Source organism: Chiloscyllium plagiosum, unplaced genomic scaffold (genome assembly GCF_037043375.1).
Source record: "Chiloscyllium plagiosum isolate Xiang-an unplaced genomic scaffold, Cpla_swu_hap1 HiC_scaffold_46, whole genome shotgun sequence".
Taxonomy (NCBI): Eukaryota; Metazoa; Chordata; class Chondrichthyes; order Orectolobiformes; family Hemiscylliidae; genus Chiloscyllium; species Chiloscyllium plagiosum.
The window spans coordinates 7218192-7241419 of record NW_028270184.1 but is presented as its reverse complement, the minus strand read 5'-3'; the positions used below and the strand labels follow the sequence as shown (position 1 = coordinate 7241419).

At 45.7% G+C, this 23228-nt stretch overlaps 1 protein-coding gene across 3 annotated transcripts in view; it reads right to left on the bottom strand.

Moving 5' to 3' along the window:
- The window catches only part of LOC122543859 (solute carrier family 22 member 6-A-like), a 76865-nt gene that overhangs the window by 38401 nt on the left and 15236 nt on the right, over window positions 1–23228 (bottom strand). For 2 of the 3 annotated variants that reach the window (XM_087983706.1, XM_043682715.2), the window contains exons 3-7: window positions 20365–20519; window positions 17640–17808; window positions 10670–10793; window positions 6605–6720; window positions 3705–3919 (exon numbers count right to left, since the gene is read on the bottom strand). In XM_087983706.1, coding sequence (XP_087839832.1) covers window positions 3705–3919; window positions 6605–6720; window positions 10670–10793; window positions 17640–17808; window positions 20365–20519 — 779 coding nt within the window. The remainder of the gene's footprint in view (window positions 1–3704; window positions 3920–6604; window positions 6721–10669; window positions 10794–17639; window positions 17809–20364; window positions 20520–23228) is intronic. The other variant, XM_043682716.2, reaches the window with a different exon arrangement.

The following is a 23228-nucleotide window of genomic DNA, read 5'->3' as shown; positions in this document are numbered from 1 at the left end:
AAATTCCATATCATCCTGTAAAATAGGTAATATAGCAATTTCTGACCACGCTGCTGTATATATGGAAACTAAGGCGAGGAACAGTGGGACATCCCCTCGGCATTGGCGTATGGACCCCTTCTTAATGAAAGATAGTAAATTTGTAAAGTACTTCTCTCAAGAATTTAAAACTTTTTTAGAAATTAATTCAGGTACAGCTAGCAACCCGTCAATGATGTGGGAGACCATCAAAGCTTACACGCGAGGCTTGATCATCTCCTACTCAGCGACCCAGAAGAAATTAAAGGGAGAACAACAGCGTCTGCTTGAAGCCCGCTTAAAAGCGGCTGAAACAGCATACGCTGATAGACCTTCTATTATTAAATTGCAAAGGATTACAGCTCTTAGGACAGCTCTAAATACTACACTTACTCAAACGGCTAAGAGGGAAATATTATTTGCAAAGCAAAGGTTATATGAATATGGCGACAAACCGGGTAGATACTTAGCATTTCTTGCAAAGAAAAAAAAAGGCCCCTCAGACTATTATGTCTATCAAGGAAAGTACGGGTATTTTGACTCATGATCATAAAAAGATTAATGCGACCTTTAGAGAATTCTATTCTGAGTTATATAAATCACAGGATTGTGAAGATAGGACGAAGAGGATGCAGTCATTTTTTAAAAATTTGACTTTTCCAGACCTAACTCCGGAACAAGTATCGGTCCTAAATGCTCCTCTTACACCCCAAGAAATAGTTGATGCAATTAGGCACCTTCAAAATGGTAAGGCGCCGGGCCCAGATGGCTTTCAAGCTGAATTCTATAAAGAATTTACAGAAATACTGGTTGGTCGACTTATGGACATGTATAACTATGCATATAGTCAGGGCTGTCGCCCGCCTCCGCTGAAAGAGGCAAATATCTCTCTTATCCTTAAAAAAGGAAAGGACCCAGAAGATTGTACATCATACAGACCAATATCCTTGCTAAATGTAGATTTTAAAATCCTCTCTAAAACGTTAGCACTGAGATTAGAAAGGATACTGCCACATATTATAAAGGAGGATCAGACGGGGTTTATTAAGGGCCGTAGATCATCCAATAATGTTAGAAGGGCTCTGAATATGATTCAAGCTTGTCATCAGGGAAAGATACCAGGAGTAGTGGTTTCATTAGACGCGGAAAAGGCATTTGATAGGGTCGAATGGTCATATTTGTTTTACACATTGGAGAGGTTTGGCGTTGGACAGGTGTTTACCAAATGGATCTCAACATTGTATAGTGATCCCAAAGCAGTTGTGGTTACCAATGGATTAGGCTCGGATAGCTTCAGTGTGGCTGCCGTCAGGGATGTCCCCTCTCGCCATTGTTATTCACGCTAATAATTGAACCACTAGCAGAAGCTATACGGGCTGACCCTAATATAGTGGCCCCGAGGATTGGTACAGGTAAACATAAAATTACCCTTTATGCAGATGATGTTCTTCTATTCCTCAGTAACCCTTTGATGTCCATACCTCGCTTAATCCAAGTTATTAATACATTTAGTGCATTCTCAGGCTATAAAATTAATTTTTCAAAATCGGAGGCTATGCCAATGGGTGGCCTTGCTGTGATACCCCGCTTAGCGGACGGTTCCCTTTTTCCCTTTCGCTGGTCCCTGGAGGGTTTCTTATATTTAGGCATTTTTATTACTCCAGTATTTGGTCAGTTGTATAAGGCTAATTTTGTGTATTTATTGGAAAGGATAAGGCAGGACCGCCAGCGATGGGGAGACCTGCCAATTTCCTGGTTGGGTAGAATAGCATTAATCAAAATGAATATCCTGCCCCGTCTCCTATATCCTATGAGAATGCTTCCGGTGATGCTGCCCAGGACGGCTTTATGTAAATTATACGGCTGGCTGAGTTCCTTTATCTGGAATCATAGGCGGCCCCTCATTAAGCTGAAGAAGCTACAGCTTCCACAGGCAAGGGGTGGATTGGACTTCCCAGATTTTAGGAAATATCAATTAAGTTCCCTATTAAGTTACATAGCTGATTGAGTCTTGTCTGATCCACAATCAATCTGGTTGGACATCGAGGCTTCTCAAGTAAAATACCCACTTATTAACCTTTTATTCTCAGACAAGAGGAAAATCATTACAGATCACTGTAAAAACCCTATAATACTGAATACAATCAAGGCTTGGAATATAATGCGGCAAAATGAGGGTAATTCACATAAAACATCTCCCTATGCACCGATAGTGGGAGCATGGGGATTCCAACCGGGGTTAACAGATGCCACTTTTAAACTCTGGAGATCCAGGGGTATCTCATGTCTCGGGGATTTATTTAAAGATGGGGTCCTGATGTCTTTCGGACAGCTGCGTCAGAAATTCGGATTACCCAATGGAGACCTCTTTCGATACTTCCAAATTCGAGATTTTATACAGAAGAAGACTACGTTATTAGATAGTCTTTATAAATCCGATAGAGAATGTAGTGTCCTACGACCAGTGGGGGTATCTTCCATCAGTAATATTTATCATTTGCTACATGATGAAGTATTGGGAGATATGGATAATCTGCTTAAAACATGGGATCAGGATCTGGGACTAGAAATCTCCACAGAAACGTGGAATGATATCTGGGAAAATGCTAGAAGAATTACTATTTGTAACAGAACCCAGGCTATCCAGCTGAAGATACTTCACAGGGCCCATATAGCACCGGTTCGATTGGCAAAATTTAAGGCAGGAGCATCTCCAATGTGTCCTAAATGCAAAATAGAGGTGGGCACTCTTGTACATTGCTTATGGACCTGTCATAAGATCCGTAGATATTGGACTAAAGTAGCAAGTACCCTGACAGAAATTTTAGGAACGGATATAAAAGTGGACCCCGTATCTCTCCTCTTGGGCTTTTCGAACTTTCCCTCCCTGGACACGTACGGGAAGAGACTATTTTCTATTCTTTCTTTTTGTGCAAGGAAAAATATTTTGATGAACTGGGTGGCGGAGGGCCCCCCTGGACTTTCAAATTGGCACAGACTAATTATGGAATGTATTCCCCTTGACTTCCTTACAAATATGGTGCACCGAAAGACCGAATTATTTTATAAAATATGGCAGCCCTTTTTGAATTACATAAATACAGATATTTCGGCTATCCTAACAAGGGCTTTTATTTAATTGAGATTACAAACCTGGCTGGTCCGCGGCCCCTCGGGGGAGGAATCCCGCACGAATACGGGTTTTATCATATCTGATGCTAACACATCCCGAGCATGTAAGAGACTTAAATATACACCCTGGTTAGTTGTAGGTTAGATTAGTAGATAGTTGAGTTTTGTTTGTTTGTTTGTTTTTTTTTTCTTTTCGGGTTTTTTTTTGTTGTTTTGTTTTTTTTGTCAAATTTTGGCTATTGTATATTTGAGCTAATTGTATATTAATGTTTATATCTGAGAGTTTTGTTTATTTTTGTAAACTTGTAAAAATGTTAAATTTCTAATAAAAAATCTATAAAAAAAAAGAATTAAGAGTTATGGTGAGCGGCCGGGCAAGTGGGGCTGAGTCCACAAACAGGTCGGCCATAATATTATTGAATGGTGGAGCAGACTCGATTGGCCAAATGGCCTACTCCCACTCCTATTTCTTACGTTCATTTGACTGGATGGAAGTTTATTTCTTTCTTACCCAGGCAGGGGGGAGAACAGCAGATGTAATTATAAGCCCTCACCTTTGGGGACGAAGATGTTCGCCACAATCACGCACCCCGCGAGGATAAGGGATGTGCTGTGTGTGAACCGTCTTCCGATCAGACTCATGGAAATGAAACCAATAAACTTCGCTGGAACGTCGACGGCTCCAAAAATGAACTGGATGAGGTAAATATCAACTCCGAATCCTTGCAGGTCTATCGCTAACCCGTAATAGGCAAAACCTGTTGCAAACCTACAACCGTGAAAAGAGAGTGTCATTTCATCGAGATTATTTCAGGTAATATTGAGATCCAATTTTTTTCTGCACCTTCTCAGTTCCGATTATTATTTCAGCTTCAGAGCAACGGGCCTCAAAATGTCTCTCTTTTGAAGAGAAAGAATCCTTACATACCATGTATAGTCGTGTAAAAGTTGAATTGTTTACACTATTTTTAAAGCTAAATTTATGAGGTTGACTATTACATGGCTACTACTTTTGAGGGGCTGAAATTCATGCTACAGCTCAAAATACCATATTGTTGGCAGAAGTCCAATTGATCTCTAGATGAATAAAGAAAAAAAATCACAACGAATTAGAGTAAGCTAAGCTGCACACAAAGGGAGGTTATCACCTGACTCTGACCTGATGCGTCTTAAACCTTTGCGTCGAATTGGTGTAAATTGTACAACAAAACACGTCATAGCACAAAAGAAAAATCATTTCCTCTTCGTAACATTTAAGTACAGGATAATACCTTGACTCACAAATGTTGGTCTGTTATCAGTGAAGAACTGGGGTTGCCTTTTGCACAAGATATGTGGAACATTCCAGATATTTTGGGTGGCATGGTGGTTAGCACTGCTGCCTTGCAGCGCCAGAGACCCGGGTTCAATTCCCGCCTCAGACGACTGTCTGTGTGGAGTTTGCACATTCTTCCCGTGTCTGCGTGGGTTTCCTCCCACAATCCAAAAATGTGCAGGTCAGGTGAATTGGCCATGCTAAATTGTTAGGTGAAGGGGTAAACGTAGGGGAATGGGTCTGGGTGGGTTGTGCGTCGGTGTGGACTTGTTGGGCCGAAGGGCCTGTTTCCACACTGTGAGTAATCTAATCTAATCTAAAAAATAGGGGTTCGACTTTGACATGAGATCAACTTTGACTCGAGTGTATACTATGTTCCAAAGTGGATGTAGAGAGGATGTTTCTTCATGCAGAACGAGCAGTCATCACTTCAGGATAAGATTTAAAACAGACATGAAGAGGAATGACTTCTCTCAAAGTTGGGGGTGAGGTGGCGGCGGTGAATCTGTGGAAATCACTCCCCTCTTCCCCCCTGGAGTGTGCATGTTGTGGGGTTCACATGAACAAATTCCACGTGGAGGTGGACATGTTTTTAATCAGTAATGGGATTAAAAGGAGCAGGGCAGGAGAATGGAGTTCATAGAATCCCTCCAGTGTGGAAATAGCCCCTTCGGCCCAACAAGGTCACACCGACCCTCCGAAGAGTAACCCACCCAGACCCCTGCCCTATTACTCTACGTTTACGCCTGACCAATGCAATTAACCTAAACATCCCTGAACACTACGGGACAATTTAGCATGGCCAATTCACTTAGCCTGCACATCTTTGGATTGTGGGAGGAAACAGGAGCACCCGGAGGAAATCCACACAGTCACAGGGAGAATGTGCAAACTCCACACAGACAGTCACCCTAGAGTGGAATCGAACCCAGGTCCCTGGCGCTCTGAGGCAGCAGTGCTAACCACTGAGCCAAGACCGTGATGAGATCAGCGGGGCAGCAGGTTCCAGGGGCTGAAAGGCTTCCACCTGCTCCCAGTTCTTATGTTCTAATAATTTCAAAGTGGGGTTGGATGGACCCAACTATGGAAATGAGGTTGGAGGGTGATTCACAACCTACGCTCAATTCTTTTGAGTCTGAGCAGTAGGTGCCCAGTTGCAGCCACACCCCCATGGAATATTCTGCCTGCATTCCTTTCAGTTCAGAAGATGCCAGGAACGAAGAATGCTTCTTCTACAACCTTCTAATCCCTTTGACTGGGAAGGGCAAGAGTTCAGGAGATGGGAACGTCTTCTCTGAAGCCCATGGCTCCAACTCTGAGTTCTGATAACTAAGGCCTTGCAAATCCTTCTTCCATGCTTGTCTTAGAACTGGATCACCCATTGGCACCGTTTGATATATTCTAGTACATGGGCAAGAGAACTGCAATTGCAGTCAATTGATTTGGAGCATGCGTAGTGTTTACATGACTGTTTCTCTTCCTTTAGTTTCCACTCCATTATTCTCCCTGGTATCGTTTGCCCCCTATCAGATCCTAAAGGTACAAGTCAGGAATCTGACAGAATACCCTCTACTTGCCCTAGATGGGGGGCAGCTCTAACAACACTCAAGAAGCTCAACACCATTCAGGACAAAGTAGGCTCCCATTTGATTGACACCACATCCCCAAACACCCGCTCCCTCCACCCCCCGACGCTCAGTAGCAGGCAGTGTGCACCATCTACAAGACGCACTGCAGCAACTCCCCGTGGCTCCTCAGACTACGATCACTACCATTTCCAAACCCACGATCACTTCCATCTGGAAGGTCCAGGGCAGCAGATACATGGCAACAGCACCCCCCCCTGCAGGTTCCCCTCCAAGCCCTCACCATCCTGACTTGGAAATATATTGGCCGTTCCTTGGGTCGAAATCCTCCCTCAGGGCACTGGGGGGTCAACCCACAACACACAGGCTGCAGTCGTTCAAGAAGGCACCTCACCACCACCTTTTCAAGGGAGCAGCCTGGGACTGGGGAAAAAAAATGCTGGGCCCAGCCGGCGATGCCCGCATCCCACAAAATGAATAAAGAAAAAAATGGAGAATCCATTATTCAAATTTGCTATTCTACGTAAAAGAATCTATCTTTTTGATAATTTACCAAGCAAGCATGGTACAACAGGCTATCTTGCGTATAACAGGAGTCCGGAAGAGGTCCAGTACACCGTGCTTGTTCTTGGTAGTTAGCTGCTCATCTTTCATACTCGACTTGAGAATCTACAGAACACACACAATGCATGTGTCACCACGATATTACCGCTAAGCATGGCAACTTCCACTCGAGCATTCACCCCTGTGTTAGATCCATGACCGAACCACGCACAACAAATAATTTTATTTCCTTTTTAGCCTGCAGCTGTCCCATTTCAATTAAAATTTTACTTCGCTAAAATAAAAACGAAGGAGCCACTTACCAAGGTTTGCTTGTGTGGAAGACAGAAGAATGTTAATCCCTGTTAATTCTGAGAACAAAATGTGGCATCAAACATACCCAGAAACACAGGCAATAAGTTTAAAAGAATATCTGGGACAATAGGGGGGGGGAACTATGCTTTGCTATCAGTCAAATAATTCTCAATAATCTATATATTCCTGATGTTGGCAGCCATCTGCACCCACTGTCACAAGATTCATAATAAGCTTACTCTCTAAGTAAATGTTAACCGAGTGGCTCCTCCCAATTTATTTTCACGAGCCCCTTTATTAACACATTCGGCAGTGTGGACCTGAGTAGACCGAGCAGTGTGGACGCGAGTAGGCCCAGCATAACGAACTTGAGCAGGCCCAGCAGCACAGACTTAAGTAGACCCAAAACATGGACTCCGGTAGATCCAGCAGTGTGGATTTGAATAGGCCCAGCGGCGTGGACCTGAGTAGGCCCAGCAGCAGGGGCTCCAGTAGGCCCAGCTGTGTGGTCTCAACTAGGCCCAGCAGTGCAGACTTGAGTAGGTCCAGCAGTGCAGACTTGAGTAGGCCTAGCTGTATGAACTCGAGTAAACCCAGCAGCATGGACTCCGGTAGGCCCAGCAGTGTGGACTGAAGTAAGCCCAGCAACATGGATTCTGGTAGGCCCAGCCATGCAGACTCGAGTAGGCCCAGCCATGCAGACTTGAGTAGGCTCAACTGTGGACTCGAGTAGGCCCAGCAGCATGGACTCTGGTAGGCCCAGCTGCACAGAATCACGGAGGAGCAGCAGCGTAGACTCTGGTAGGACTTGAGTGGGCCCAGCAGCAGGGAATCGAGTAGGCCCAGTGGCACAGGCTCGTGGTGGCGGGTGTCGGAGGTGGGTTTGGGCCCAGTATGATGGCATTGGCAGCTGCTATATCAGTGAGGTGGGCCCAAAGCAGACACATGGCGCTGGCTGAATTTGGGCCGGTGTGGTATCTGGTGGCATCTACATTGGTGAGATCCAGTGAAGACTAACAGTGATGAGTGGGTCGGTGAACGCAAGATGGTGCTGAAGAGTGACGGCCTTCGTTCCAGTGGTGGCGTGGCGAAGGGGACTTGTGCCTGGCCAGCAGGCCCACGGCCCATGACCGAGCCCTTAACAAGAAGGACTGTAAAATTGGACACTATTCTTTTAGTTTTTTCCCCTTTATATTCTATGTTTCAGTTTACTTTTCTGTGGTTTAAGATGGCACTGGAGAGCGGCAACACTATGCAACACTTTTCACTGTGTTTTGTAACAAAATACACGTGGCAATAAATAAAGCAAAGCAAATCAAATCAAATTACACTGAAATAATAATTTTCTTTGAGATAAAAAATCATTTACCTCATGTCTTGGGAAAGACTGAATTTATCTGTCCAGCTATTGAGAACATTCGATGGTCACTATTTCTTTAGACATGATTTCCTGGAAGCTGTCCTGATCTTTGGTCATGACTGAGCAGACTGTCAGTGCTACAGGTATCAGTCTTATGGCTGGAATTTCTGGGAAAATCCTGCAATGCCTCTCGGCGCCAGGAACCCAGGTTCGATTCCAGCCTCAGGTGACTGCACATTCTCCCCGTGTCTGTCTGGCTGTGGGTGGGCGTGGTCTGGTTTCCTCCCAGAGTCCAAAGATGTGCAGATGAGGGTGGATTGGCCATGCTAAATTGTCCCATAGAGTACAGGGATTAGATTAGATTAGATTCCCTACAGTGTGGAAACAGGCTCTTCAGCCCAACTAGTTCACACCGACCCTCCGAAGAGTAACCCACCTAGACTAATTTTCCCTCTGACTAATGCACGTAGCACTATGGGCAGTTTAGGACAGCCAATTAACCTGACCTGCACATCTTTGGAGTGTGGGAGGAAACCGGAGCACCCGGAGGAAACCCACACAGACACGGGCAGAATGTGCAGACAGTCACCCGAGGCTGGAATCAATCCTGGGACCCTGGTGCTGTGAGGCAGCAGTGCTAACCACTGACCCACCATGCTGCCCCGTGTGCAGGTTAGGGTGGAATGGCCGTGCTAAATTGTCCCATAAGAGGGCGGCACGGTGGCACAGTGGTTAGCACTGCTGCCTCACAGCGCCTGAGACCCGGGTTCAATTCCCGCCTCAGGCGACTGACTGTGTGGAGTTTGCACGTTCTCCCCGTGTCTGCGTGGGTTTTCTCCGGGTGCTCCGGTTTCCTCCCACAGTACAAAGATGTGCAGGTCAGGTGAATTGGCCATGCTAAATTGCCCGTAGTGTTAGGTAAGGGGTAAATGTAGGGGTATGGGTGGGTTACGCTTCGGCGGGTCGGTGTGGACTTGTTGGGCCGAACGGCCTGTTTCCACACTGTAAAGTAATCTAAAAAAGTAAAGTAATCTAATCTATAGTGTCCAGGGATGTGTAGGTTAAGATGGATTGGCCATGCTGAATTGCTCCATCCTGGCCAGGGATGTGTAGGTTAGGGTAGATTGGCTATGCTAATTGTCCCATAGTGCCCAGGGATGTGCAGGTTCGGGTGGATTGGCCATACTAAATTGTCCCAGTGTCCAGAGATGTAAGGTCAGGGTGGATTGGCCATGCTAAATTGTCCTATAGTGTCCAGAGATGTGCAGGTCAGGGTGGATTGGCCGTGCTAAACTGTCCCATAGTTCCCAGGGATGTGCAGGTTAGGGTAGATTGGCCGTGCTAAATTGTCTCATAGTGCCCAGAGATGTGCAGGTTAGGGTGGATTGGCCGTGCTAAATTGTCCCATAGTGTCCAGGGATGTGCAGGTTAGGGTGGATTGGCCGTGCTAAATTGTCCCATAGTGCCCAGGGATGTGCAGGTTAGGGTGGATTGGCCGTGCTAAATTGTCCCATAGTGTCCAGTGATGTGCAGGTTAGGGTGGATTGGCCGTGCTAAATTGTCCCATAGTGTCCAGTGATGTGCAGGTTAGGGTGGATTGGCCGTGCTAAATTGTCCCATAGTGTCCAGTGATGTGCAGGTTAGGGTGGATTGGCCGTGCTAAATTGTCCCATAGTGCCCAGTGATGTGCAGGTTAGGGTGGATTGGCCGTGCTAAATTGTCCCATAGTGCCCAGTGATGTGCAGGTTAGGGTGGATTGGCCGTGCTAAATTGTCCCATAGTATCCAGTGATGTGCAGGTTAGGGTGGGTTGGCCGTGCTAAATTGTCCCATAGTGCCCAGTGATGTGCAGGTTAGGGTGGATTGGCCGTGCTAAATTGCCCCATAGTGTCCAGGGATGTGCAGGTTAGGGTGGGTTGGCCGTGCTAAATTGCCCCATAGTGTCCAGGGATGTGCAGGTTAGGGTGGGTTGGCCATGGGAAATGCAGGGATAGGGTAGGGGGATGGGGCTGCTCTTGTGGGATGTCCTTTGGAGGGTCAGTGTCGACTCAATGGGCCAAATGGCCTAATTCCACATTGTAGGGATTGTATGATTATGGAAGCACTTTGGATAACTTTTCCACTTGTCTCCTGTTTGGATCTCTTCTTGTAATAGGGTCGGTGATAGTTATGTTTTTCTCTGTTTTGCCTTCCCTCTTTCTCTCATCCTTATTACTCTCCAGTCTCTGACAATCCCCAGCTTCCTGAGCTCGGGGGTCTGTGTGTTAAGTCTTAATTGTCAGCCAGAATGGATGCTTCTCTGCACCCTGCCACCCTCTGTACCTCTACCTGTGTCAGAATTGCAAAGAGTAGTGAGCTCTTGTACTCCGCGTAAAACATCGTGTGTGACGTCATCACTTACTTCGAGAGTGAGTTCTTTCCCTTTAACCTCCTTGCCGTTTGTCTTGGCTACCCTCCTGAGCTGTTCTAGAGCGACGTCAGCCTTGTCGTTCAGAATGAGCCAACGAGCAGATTCTGGCAACCACCTTGTGACAAGGACCACACACACATACCCAGGGATTATTACCTCCACGGTAAAACATTCTCTCAAGTAATTCTAGGTGATATAAGTGGACACCATAGCACTGGAGCTACTTTAATTGATAGCTAAACATCATTGCAATAACAAGGCAGGAGCCATTCTCATCACTCAACAACACTTCTCCTTTATTTCCATTATCCCTCCTTCGCCAAACCTTCCTGGAGTTAGGAAGTTTACTTCAGCAGTGGTGTGTACAAATGACAGAGTAATGATCTTCATTTCTGAGCATTGATTGGAATGCCAGTTACGAGAGAATCCCAGGAAGACTTTATTCTATCCTCAGTTGATGCCTTCAATCATGAAGGTTCTGGCACAAGTGGACAGGTCTGAGCTGGTTCATTGCTAATTCATTCAGTAGAGTGAGAGGCGGTCTCATTGGAATGTATAGGATTCTTAAGGGGCTTGACAGGGTCAATGCTGAGAGGATGTTCCCCCTGATGGGAAGGTCCAGGACCAGAGGGCAAAGTCTCGGAATTGAGGGGCAACAATTTAAGGCTGAGATAAGGAGGGGTTTCCTCTCTCAGAGAGTTGGGACTCCTTGCCACAGAGAATTGTGGGCCTTGTGTATGTTCAAGGCTGATAGATGGATTCTTGATCGGTCGGGGAATCGAGGGTTATGGGGAAAAGGGCAGGGAAGTGGATGTGAGGAATGTCGGATCCTGTTGAATGGCGGAGCAGACTCAAGGGCTGAGTGGCCTACTCCTCTTCATGTTTCGTATGGGTTTATGAATCTTTGATTGCACCAGAAGTTAAATAGGTAACTATTCCATTTAGAGTTGAACTTTCTTCCTCCAATTTAATTGCAAAGAGAGCTTTAGCGACATTTATATCCTGTAGAGTTCCACAGCTGAACAACTGTACTGTACTTCAGATCAATTCCGAGTTAATTTCATCTAAATACAGACCTGACAAAATTGCTCAGTTCCAAAGGATCAAACTTTGATCAATGATCTTATCCCTAACTTTCAGTCCTCTGGAACCAACTGAATGTGGGGTGGTATGGTGGCTCGGCCATTAGTACTGCTCCCTCACAGCACCAGGGACCCAGGTTCGAATCCACCCTCGGGTGACTGTCTGTATGGAGTTTGCATGATCTCCCCATGTTTGTGTGGGTTTCTGCTGGGTACACTGGTTTCTTTCCACAGTCCAACGATATATAGGTGAGGTGGATTAACTATGGGAAATACAGGGATGGAATGAGTCCGGGTGGGATGCTTTTTTTAAGATTGGTTTGATGGACAGCACGGAAACAGACCCTTCAGTTAAACTCGTCCGTGCCGAGCAGATATCCTAACCTAATCTAGTCCCATTTGCCAGCACTTGGCCCATATCCTTCTAAACCCTTCCTATTCATGTCCAGTCCAGATGCCTTTTAAATGCTGCAATTGCACCAGCCTCCACCACTTCCTCTGGTAACTCGTTCCATACACACACCACCCTCTGTGTGACAATGTTGCTACTTAGATTCCTTTCATAACTTTCCCCTCTAACCCTAAACCTATGCATTCTATTTCTGGACATCCCCATCCCAGGGATGTCCATTTACCCTATCCATGCCCCTCATGATTTTATATATCACTATAAGATCACACTTCAGCCTCCGACGCCCCAGGGAAAACAGTCCCAGCCTATTCAGCCTCTCCCTGTAGCTCAAACCCTCCAACCCTGGCAACGTCCTTGTAAATCTTTTCTGAACTCTTTCAAGTTTCACAACATCCTTCCGATAGGAGGGAGACCAGAATTGCAAGTAGTATTCCAAAAGTGGCTTAACCAATACCCTGTACAGCTGCAACATGACCTCCCAACTCCTATACTCAATATGCTGACCAATAAAGGAGGCTTCAATATCCTATCGACCTGTGACTTAACTTTCAAGGAACAATGAACCTACACTCCAAGGTCTCTTTGTTCAGCAACACTCCCTCGGACCTTACCATTAAGCTTTTAAGTCCTGCTCTGATTTGCTTTTCCAAAATGCAGCACCTCGCATTTATCTAAATTAAACTTCATCTGCCACTGCTAAGCCCATTGGCTCATCTAATCAAGATCCCATTGTACTCTGAGGTAACCTTCTTCGCTGTCCACTACACCTCTAATTTTGGTGTCATCTGCAAACTTACTAACATCTCCCTGCTATGTTCATATCAAAATCATTTAGAGAAATGACAAAAAATAGAGGGCCCAGCACCGATCCTTGTGGCACTCCACTGGTCACAGACCTCCAGTCTGAAAAGCAACCCTCCACCACCACCCTCTATCTTCTACCTTTGAGCCAGTTCTATATCCAAATGGCTAGTTCTCCCTTTATTTCATGAGATCCAACCTTGCTAACCAGTCTCCTATGGGGAACCTTGTTGAACATCTTACTGAAGTCCATTTGGATCGCATCCACTGCTCTGCCCTCATCCATCCTCTTTGTTACTTCTTCAGATATCCTAAATTAATCTAGTCCCATTTGCCATCATCTGGCCCATATCCCTCTCAACCCTTTCAATTCATTAACCATCCAGATGACCACACACCACCCTCTGTGTGAAACCATTACTCCTCAGGTCCCTTTTAAACCTTCCCCCTCTCATCCTAAACCTGTACCCTCTAAGTTTGGACTCCCCTACCGAGGGAAAAAGACCTGACTATTCATCCTATCCGTGCCCCTCGTGATTTTATAAACCTCGATAATGTCACCCTTCAGCCTCCTACGCTCCAGGAAAACAGCCCCAGCCTATTCAGCCTCTCCCTACAGCTCAAATGCTCCAACCCCAGCAACATCCTTGTAAATCTTTTCTGTACCATTTCAGGTTTAACAACATCTTTCCTATGGCAGGGGCATGGATAGGGTGTATAGTCAAGGTCTTTTCCCCCAGGCTAGGGGAGTCCATAACTAGAGGGCATAGGTATACGGTGTGAGGGGAGAGATTTAAATGGGACCTAAGAGGCAACCTTTTCACACAGAGGGTGGTGCGTGTATGGAATGAGCTGCCAGAGGAAGCGGTGGAGGCTGGTTCAATGACAACATTTAAAAGGCATCTGGATAATTACATGAATTGTCAGTGTTTAGAGGGATATGCTGGCAAATGCTGGCAAATAGGACTACATTAATTTAGGGTATCTGGTCAGCATGGACGAGTTGGACCAAAAGGTCTTATTTCCGTGCTGTATATCTCTATGACCCTATGACTCTGGTGGGGCTCAATTGACCAAGTGTGGCAATAAACATCCTTTCCCTTCCCATCTGAAGGAAATGAAGATTAATTATAGTTGCACTATTACTCATGACCCAGATGAGACTGGATAATTTCACACAGGATGACGATTAAAGCCAGGACCTCCTTAGTTCAATACCTGTCCCATCACCCACTGGGCTTTCAGGAGTGCATTTTACGACAAACTATATTATACTGAGAGACACAAACCATACTGCAATTAAAAATAAAACTATGAATTTCAACTTGAATGTATTTTTAGCTCATCTTACGTTTTGAGGTTAAATTCTAATGAGCAAGACTTTTAACCAGTCTGCCACTGAATCTCTCAGTGTTACTTCTGTTGTCTTTCTAGTTAGAAGTCACATGACACCAGGTTTTAGTCCAACAGATTTATTTGAAATCATAAACTGTTGGAATGCAGCCCTTTTGTCAGGTGAAGGGGCAGTGCTCCGAAAGCTTGTGATATCTAATAAGCCTGATTCACTATAACGTGGTGTCATGTGATTCCTGACTTTGTCCACTCCAGTCCAACACTGGCACCTCCACATCATATCTTTATAGTTGATTATTTTAACTCATTCTAGGCAGGACCCCCAAGTTGTATCACACATAAACTTGAGGTCATCCAAAACACTGCTGCCTAGGTCTTAACTTCATAGAATCCCTGAGCGGTGGAAACAGGCCCTTTGCCCCACTGAGTCCAAACCAACTCTCTGAAGAGCATTCCACCCAAAGACATCATTCTACCCTATAACCCTGCATTTCCCTTGGCTAATCAAACTTCCATATCCGCCACAGATTCACCTGCACCTCCACACACATCATCGATTGCATCCTCTGCACCCGATGTGGCCTCCTCTATATTGGGGAGACAGGCCGGCTACTTGTGGAGCGTTTCAGAGAACACCTCTGGGACACCTGGACCAACCAACCCAACCACCCTGTGGCTCAACATTTCAACTCCCCCTCCCACTCCACCAAGGATATGCAGGTCTTTGGACTCCTCCATCGCCAGACCACAACAAAACGACGGTTGGAGGAAGAGCGCCTCATCTTCCGCCTAGGAACCCTCCAACCACAAGGGATGAACTCGGATTTCACCAGTTTCCTCATTTCCCCTCCCCCCACCTTGTCTCAGTCAAATCCATCGAATTCAGCACCGCCTTCCTAACCTGCAATCTTCTTCCTGACCTCTCCACCCCCACCCCAGTCTGACCTATCACCCTCACCTTGACCTCTTTCCACCTATCACATTTCCGACACCCCTCCCCCAAGTCCCTCCTCCCTACCTTTTACCTTAGCCTGCTGGACAAACTTTCCTCATTCCTGAAGAAGGGCTTATGCCCGAAACGTCGATTCTCCTGTTCCCTGGATGCTGCCTGACCTGCTGCGCTTTTCCAGCAACACATTTTCAGCCTTGGCTAATCCACCCCGCCTGCACATCCCTAGACACTGTAGGGGTTTCTATGATTTGGTTTCAAGAACTTAGCCCCTTCTACCTGTCTCCTGCTTTTTTATGATTTCCATTTCTTGAACATTTTCAAAATGAAGTGTTTCTGCTACTGAACGTTAAACACTAGGTCACTCTGACCTCAAACTACTGAAATTTACAAGTCAATGCTTCCCTCTATAGAAGTTTCTCATTAAAACATTTTTGTTCCTCCTTTCTCTTCGCCTCATATCTCTCCACAGATCAAGTTGTCCTCTGTCTTTTGTAGACCTGCATGTCCAGGATGTAGCTTTCGCTGACCTTTGTTCTTTGATGTCACAGTTGTCTAACGAAAGAAGCTTTCTAACCTCCACGGAGTCACATTATCCCTACTCCCCTGTGGTCCTTCATAACAAATTGTTCCTCTAGTAAATGGAATACTGTCCTTCATTGCCAGAGAGATGGAGTTTGTAAACAGGGAGCACATTCTGCAGCTTTACAGGGTGCTGGTGAGGCCATATCTGGAGTACTGTGAACAGTTTTGGTCTCCTTACTTGAGAAAGAATCTACTGGCACTGGCGCAGAGGAGGTTCACCAGGTTGATTCTGGAATTGAGAGGATTGGCGTATGAGGAGAGATTGAGTAGACTGGGATCATACTCATTGGAATTTATAAGAACGAGGGGAGATCTCATAGAAACATGAAGGGAACAGAAAGCAGAAGCAGAGAGGTTGTTTCCACTGGCACGTGAAACTAGAGGTAGGGGACATAGCATCTCAAAGTAAGAAGGAGAAGACTTAGGACTGAGTTGAGGAGGAATGTCTTCACCCAAAGGATTGCGAATGTATGGAATTCTCTGCCCAGTGAGGCAACCTCATTAAATGTTTTTAAGACAAAGATAGATAGATTTTTGAACAGTAAATGAATCAAGGGTTTGGGTGAGTGGACGGGTTAGTGGAGCTGAGTCCGCAAAAAGATCTTATTGAACTTTATTGTGGAGTCCAAAGATGTGCAGGTCAGGTGAATTGGCCGTGCTAAATTGCCCATAGTGATAGGTGCATTAGTCAGGGGTAAATATAGGGAATGGGTCTGGGTGGGTTACTCTTCGGAGGGTCGGTGTGGACTTGTTGGGCTGAAGGGCCTGCTTCCACACTGTAGGGAATCTAATCTAATCTAATTAATATCTTGGTTTTCTATGCAAACACATTATTTTCCTTAGGATCATGGAATCCCTGCAGCGAGGAAGCAGGCCATTCCAGCGATTGAGTCCACACCGACCTTCCCAATAGCATCCCACCCAGACCCGTCTCACTTCCCTATCCCTGCGTTCCCCACGGCTAACCCACCTAGGCAAGAGTGGTGACTGCAGATGCTGGAGATTAGAGTCAAGAGTGTGGTGCTGGAAAAGCACAGCAGGTCAGGCAGCATCCGAGGAGCAGGAAAATTGACGTTTCGGGCAAAAGCCATTCATCAGGAATGAGGACACCTCATAACCCACCTCGCCTGCACATCCCAGCATGGCCAATCCACCCTAACCTACACAAATTTTAATTCATTGCCACAGAGAGCAATAGTCAGGTCATTGAATACGTTTAAGACTGAGATAGATAGGTTCTTGAATGTCAAGGGATAATGGGGTTGAGAATCTTATCAGCCACAATTGAATGGTGGAGCATACTCGATGGGCTGAATAGCCTAAATTTCTGCTCCTATGTTTTAAGAGTGTGGGAGAAAAACCAGAGCACACCCCACGCAGTCAACGGGCAAACTCCACACAGACAGTCACCCAAGAGTAGAATTGAACCCAGATCCCTACGGATGTGAGGCAGGAGTGCTAACCGCTGAGCCACCACACCATTCATGTTGTTGCACCATGTTGTTTGTCATTCATTTGCCTTTTCAATATTTCTGAGCACGCTCGTCCCCTTTTCCAAATATTGGTGGAAGACCAACCAGAAAGCATGACTTCTAAGTTCTACCTTTTTGCGCTTTAAGAAAATCCCCGTACGTGGTTTCTAAAAGTTCTTTGTTCTTGTCACTCACATCATTTCATCTAGTTATCCCTTCCCGCATTCCATCTAACCTTACCCTAATATGTACTGACAGACCATTTGTTCTCCAGGTCGTAAAAGAGATCAATAATTTTTGACTTTACCAGGAATAAAAGAAGAAGACGGAAAATGGTACAGAGAGTGTCAACTGAATCCAGCGCCAGTGTTGGATTCCGTAAGCTACAGCAGCCAGGGTCATTTGACCAGTAGTGTAAACGTAATTACTAATCATTTCAACAGAGGTTCGAAATCTTGTTGGGATCCATTCAACCCCTAGAAGGAAGACAAAAATGGATTCAGGGCACTGAATTAAAGACACTGGTTGTGCCGTTACTGAAGTTGACAAACAGTGACTCAGATTGGAGAGGAGAAGGGCAGCCGATGTTTCAGGACAGATGAAAGGTTCCAGCCTGAAACGTCAAATCCCCTTCCTCCTCTGATGCTGCTTGGCCTGCTGTGCTTTTTCCTGCTCCACTCTGACTCGCCAATCACCACACTTCTCACTTTTAAAGGAAACTTCGGGAGAAATCCATTGTAGCTCGCAATACTTGCAATCTAATCTTTTTTTTAGTAAAAGTGTTAATGATGAGTATTTTTCACACGCACGGTGTCAGAAGTGAGTAGTCAGGATTGAATGGATTTTCATAGCATTTGCTCCTATAAAGGAGGTGGGAGGCTCGGACACAAATTGAAAGTTCTTCCATTCTTGACATCAGAGATTGTCAGAAGTCACATGACACCAGGTTATAGTCCAGCAGGTTTATTTGAAATCACAAGCTTTCAGAGCACTGCTCCTTCGTCAGGAACAGGCAGGTGCGACTAATGTAGTTTGGGATTATGTTTGACATGGACTGGTTGAACTGAAGAGTCTGTTTCCGTACTGTATGGCTGTATGACTATATAACAATACAGGCCCTTCGGCCCTCCAAGCCTGCACCAACACATTTTGCCCATCCATACTAAAACTGTCTTTGCTCACAGGATCCGTATCCCTCTATTCCCTTCCTATCCCAGGTGCTTCTTGAATGCTGCTATTGTGTCTGCTTCCACCATCTCTCCTGGCAGCACGTTCCAGGCATTCACCACCCTTTGTGTGAAAAATTTGCCTCGCACATCTCTTTGAAACATCCCCTCCCCCACACCTTGAACCTGGTAACTAACTCCTCTACCCTAGGAAAAAACCTCTATTTTCCACTCTATCCATGCCATTCACAATCTTATAAACCTCTGTCAGGCTGCCTCCTCAACCTCCTGTGTTCTCGGCAAAACAAATGTATCTTTTTGTTTTATTTATTCCTAAACTATTCAAAATGATGCCTGAATCATAGTCATCGTGTCATAGAGATGTACAGCACAGAAACAGACCCTTCAGTCCAACCCGTTCATGCCGACCAGATATCCTAAACTAATCTAGTCCCATTTGCCAGCACTTGACCCATATCCCTCTAAACCCTTCCTATTCACATACCCATCCAGATGCCTTTTAAATGTTGTCATTGTACCAGCCTCCACCACTTCCTCTGGCAGCTCATTCCACACACGCACCACCCTCTGTGTGAAAAAGTTGCCCCTCAGGTCCTTTTTATATCTTTCCCCTTTCACCCTGAATCTTTAGTTCTGGACTCCCCCACCCCAGGGAAAAGACCTTGTCTGTTTATCATGACCAACAATGAAAGCAGTTTACTGTATTTTACTATATTTTTCACTCTAAAGTGCAGGTGACAGTATGATTCATTCCCTCAAAAACACCTCCTCAAAGGATATTACTTGGTTTGCACTGATATCCTTTGGAAGTGAATTACAAAGATGAGAAGCCGATGTACATCACCAGAAGGTTGTCAAGAGGTGCACTCCCCTTGATAGAATCTTCCGGATTCAACAAGAAGTAAAGCACCGCTATATTCTGAAAATCATTTCTCCATCGGAGATTGAATCTGGTCGCTCAAATCAAACAACTTTATATATTTTTGTTGTTAACCTATTTTTATAACCAACCTGCTCAGCGACCTAATGACACACCTCTGGAACGGGTGGGACTTGAACCCTTGGTCCAGGGAGAGGGACACTGTCTCTGCACCACAAGAGGGCCCTCAAGCGAGTCATACAATGGGATTTGACTATTTCAGGAAGTAAGGATGGCCTGACACTGTCAGGATCACATGCGGCGGTTAATAGCTCGTCTGAAGGGAAACTTTAGGAGAAAGTGAGGACTGCGGAGGCTGGAGATCAGAGTCGAGAGTGTGTGGTGCTGGAGAAGCACAGCAGGTCAGGCAGCATCCGAGGAGCAGGAGAATCGACGTCTCGGGCCTAAGCCCTTCATCAGGAATGAGGCTGGTGAGCCGAGGGGGTGGAGCGATAAATGAGAGGGGGGGGTGGAGCTGGGGGGAAAGTAGCTAAGAATGTGATAGGTAGATGGAGGTGGGGGGTAATGGTTATAGGTCTGAGAGGAGGGTGGAGCGGATAGGTTGGAAGGAAGATGGATGGGTAGGACAGGTCATGAGGGCAGTGCCAAGTTGGAAGGCTAATTGAATAGAAGCTTTAGATGAGCGAAGATACTGAGATTGACGTGCTGCCTACTTTCTTTTGCACAGAGAGAACAGTTGGTGAGGGACAGAGAGAAAGAGACAGAATGCTGAATTAAGTCAAGGGCGTCCAAAATAAGATTTGATCTGCTTTAGTACTCAGCAAGCCTGTGAGCACCTCGGGGATATTGTTATTGCTTTTACTGGATGGGTGGTGGGAATAGGTGTGTGTTTGAAGGCGTCGTTAGAGAGTTCTCTGATGAGAGCCCATGTGGCACCGACACGATGTGGAGCACATTTCACTTACGCAGGGAGAAAGCGTTGAGGATCAGCCCCGATGTTGCCATCCCACAGAGAAACCTCCAGAAGCAGAGCAAGGGATAGGAGGAGGAGAACGCAGCGCAGGTTCCCGACACTGCCATCTGGAAGTGGGACCACAGCAGGAGACTCCGCCTCCCGAACCTGTCAATGGCAAAGACAGGGTCAAATTCAGCGGAAAGGAAAGAGTAGTTTTGCATGTTTAACAGGCATTAGATTTGGAGATAGGTGAGCAGTTTGGTGATAGTGACCACAATTCGGTTAAGTTTACTTTAGCGATGGAGAGGAATAGATATATACCACAGGGCAAGGATTATAGCTGGGGGGTAGGCAATTAGGATGAAATTAGGCAAGATTTAGGATGCATAGGATGGGAAAGGAAACGGCAGGGAATGGGCACAACTGAAATGTGGAGCATCCAGGGATAGTTACTGCGTGTCCTTGATAAGTATGTACCTGTCAGGCAGGGAGGAAGTAGTTGAGCGAGGGAACCAGTGTTTACTAAAGAAGTTGAATATTTTGTCAAGAGGAAGAAGGAGGTTCATGTAAAGATGAGGCGTGAAGGCTCAGGGCGCTTGAGTGTTACAAGTTAGCCATGCTGGACCTAAAGAGGGAGCTAAGAAGAGCCAGGAGAGGACATGAGAAGTTTTTGCAAGGTAGGATCAAGAAAAACCCTAAAGCCTTCTATAGCTATGTCAGGAATAAAAGAATGACTAGAGTAAGATTAGGGCCTGTCAAGGACAGTAATGGAAAGTTGTGCGTGGAGTTCGAAGACATAGGAGAGGAGCTAAATGAATATTTTTTGTCAGTATTCACAGAGAGAAAAGACAATGTTGCAAAGGAGAATACTGAGAAACAGGCTACTGGACGAGACAGGATTGAGGTTCATAACGAGGAGGAGTTAGTAGTTCTGGAAAGTGTGAAAATAGATAAGTCCCCTGGGCCAGATGGGATTTATCCTAGGATTCTCTGGGAAGCTAGGGAGTAGATTGCAGAGCACTTGGCTTTGATCTTTATGTCGTCATTGTCTACAGGAATAGTGCCAGAAGACTGGAGGGTAGCAAATGTTGTCTCCTTGTTCAAGAAGGGGAGTAGAGACAGCCCTGGTAATTATAGACCAGGGAGCCTTACTCCGGTTGTGGGTAAGGTGTTGAAAAGGATTATAAGAGATGGGATTTATAATCATCTAGACAGGAATCATTTGATTAGGGATAGTCAACATGGTTTTGTGAAGGTGAAACCTTTGAGATTCTTTGAGAAGGTGACCAAACAGGTGGATGAGGGTAAAGTGGTTGATGTGGTGTATATGGATTTCAGTAAGGTGTTACAGAAAATACAGAGGTTTGGGCTTGAAGGTGATAGAGCGATTTGGATCAGAAATTGGCGAGCTCAAAGAAGACAGAGGATGGTGGTTGATGGGAAATGTCCATCCTGGAGTTCAGTTACTAGTGGTGTACTGCAAGGATCTGTTTTGGGGACACTGCTGTTTTTCATTTTTATAAATGACCTGGATGAGGGTGTAAAAGGGTTAGTAAAGTTTGGATGACACTAAAGCCGATGGAGTTGTGGACAGTGTGGAAGGATGTTGTAGGTTACAGAGGAGCATAGATAAGCTGCAGAGCTGGGCTGGAGTTTAATGTGGAAAAGTGTGAAGTGATTCACTTTGGAAGGAATAACAGGAATGCAGAGTACTGGGCTAATAGTAAGATTCTTAGTAGTGTGGATGAGCAGAAAGATCTCTGAAAGTTGCCACCCAGATTGGTAGGGTTGTTAAGAAGGCATACAGTTTAGATTAGATTACAGTGTGGAAACAGGCCCTTCGGCCCAACAAGTCCACACCGACTCGCCAAAGCGAAACCCACCCATACCCCTACATTTACCCCTTACCTAACACTACAGACAATTTAGTATGGCCAATTCACCTGACCCTGCACATCTTTGGATGGTGGGAGGAAACCGGAGCACCCGGAGGAAACCCACGCAGACACGGGGAGAACGTGCAAACTCCACACAGTTATGTCAGCTTTTATTGGTAGGGGGATTGAGTTTCGGAGCCGTGAGGTCATGTGGCATCTGCACAAAACCCTGGTGCGGCCGCACTTGGAGTACTGCGTAAAGTTCTGGTCGCTGCATTATAGGAAGGATGTGGAAGCTTTGGAAAGGGTGCAGAGGAGATTTAGCAGGATGTTGCCTGGTATGGAGGGATGGTCTTATGAGGAAAGGCTGAGGGACTTGAGGCTGTTTTTGTTAGAGAAGAAGGTTGAGAGGTGACTTAATAGAGACATACAAGATGATGAGAGGATTATTTACGGTTTATCAATGAGAGCCTTTTCCCTCAGATGGTGATGGCTAGCACGAGGGGACATAGTTTTAAACTGAGGGCTGATAGATAATAGAACAGATGTCAAAGATAGATTCTTTATTCAGAGACTTGTAGGGGTGTGGAACGCACTGCAGTCATTGGATAAACATATGGATGATAATGGAATAGTGTAGGCTTCAGCTCGGTTTCACAGGTCGGCACAGCATCGAGGGCCGAAGTGCCTGTACTGCGTTGTAATGCTGTATGTTGTATGTTCTAACAGTGCAATGTAATGATACTGGTGAGTCATTCACCCGTTTGCTGTGTGTTGCCTACTGTTTGTAGAGACATGGGCTTAAATAGAGTTGAAAAGTGTGGTGCTGGAAAAGCTCAGCTGGTCAGGCAGAATCCAAGGAGCAGGAGAGTCGATGTTTCGAGCATACGCTCTTCATCAGGAATTCCTGTCCAACCAGTCTGTGTCGACCATGATCCCAAACTAAACTAGTCCCAGCTGCCTGCTTCTGGCCAATATCCCTCCAAACCCTTTCCTA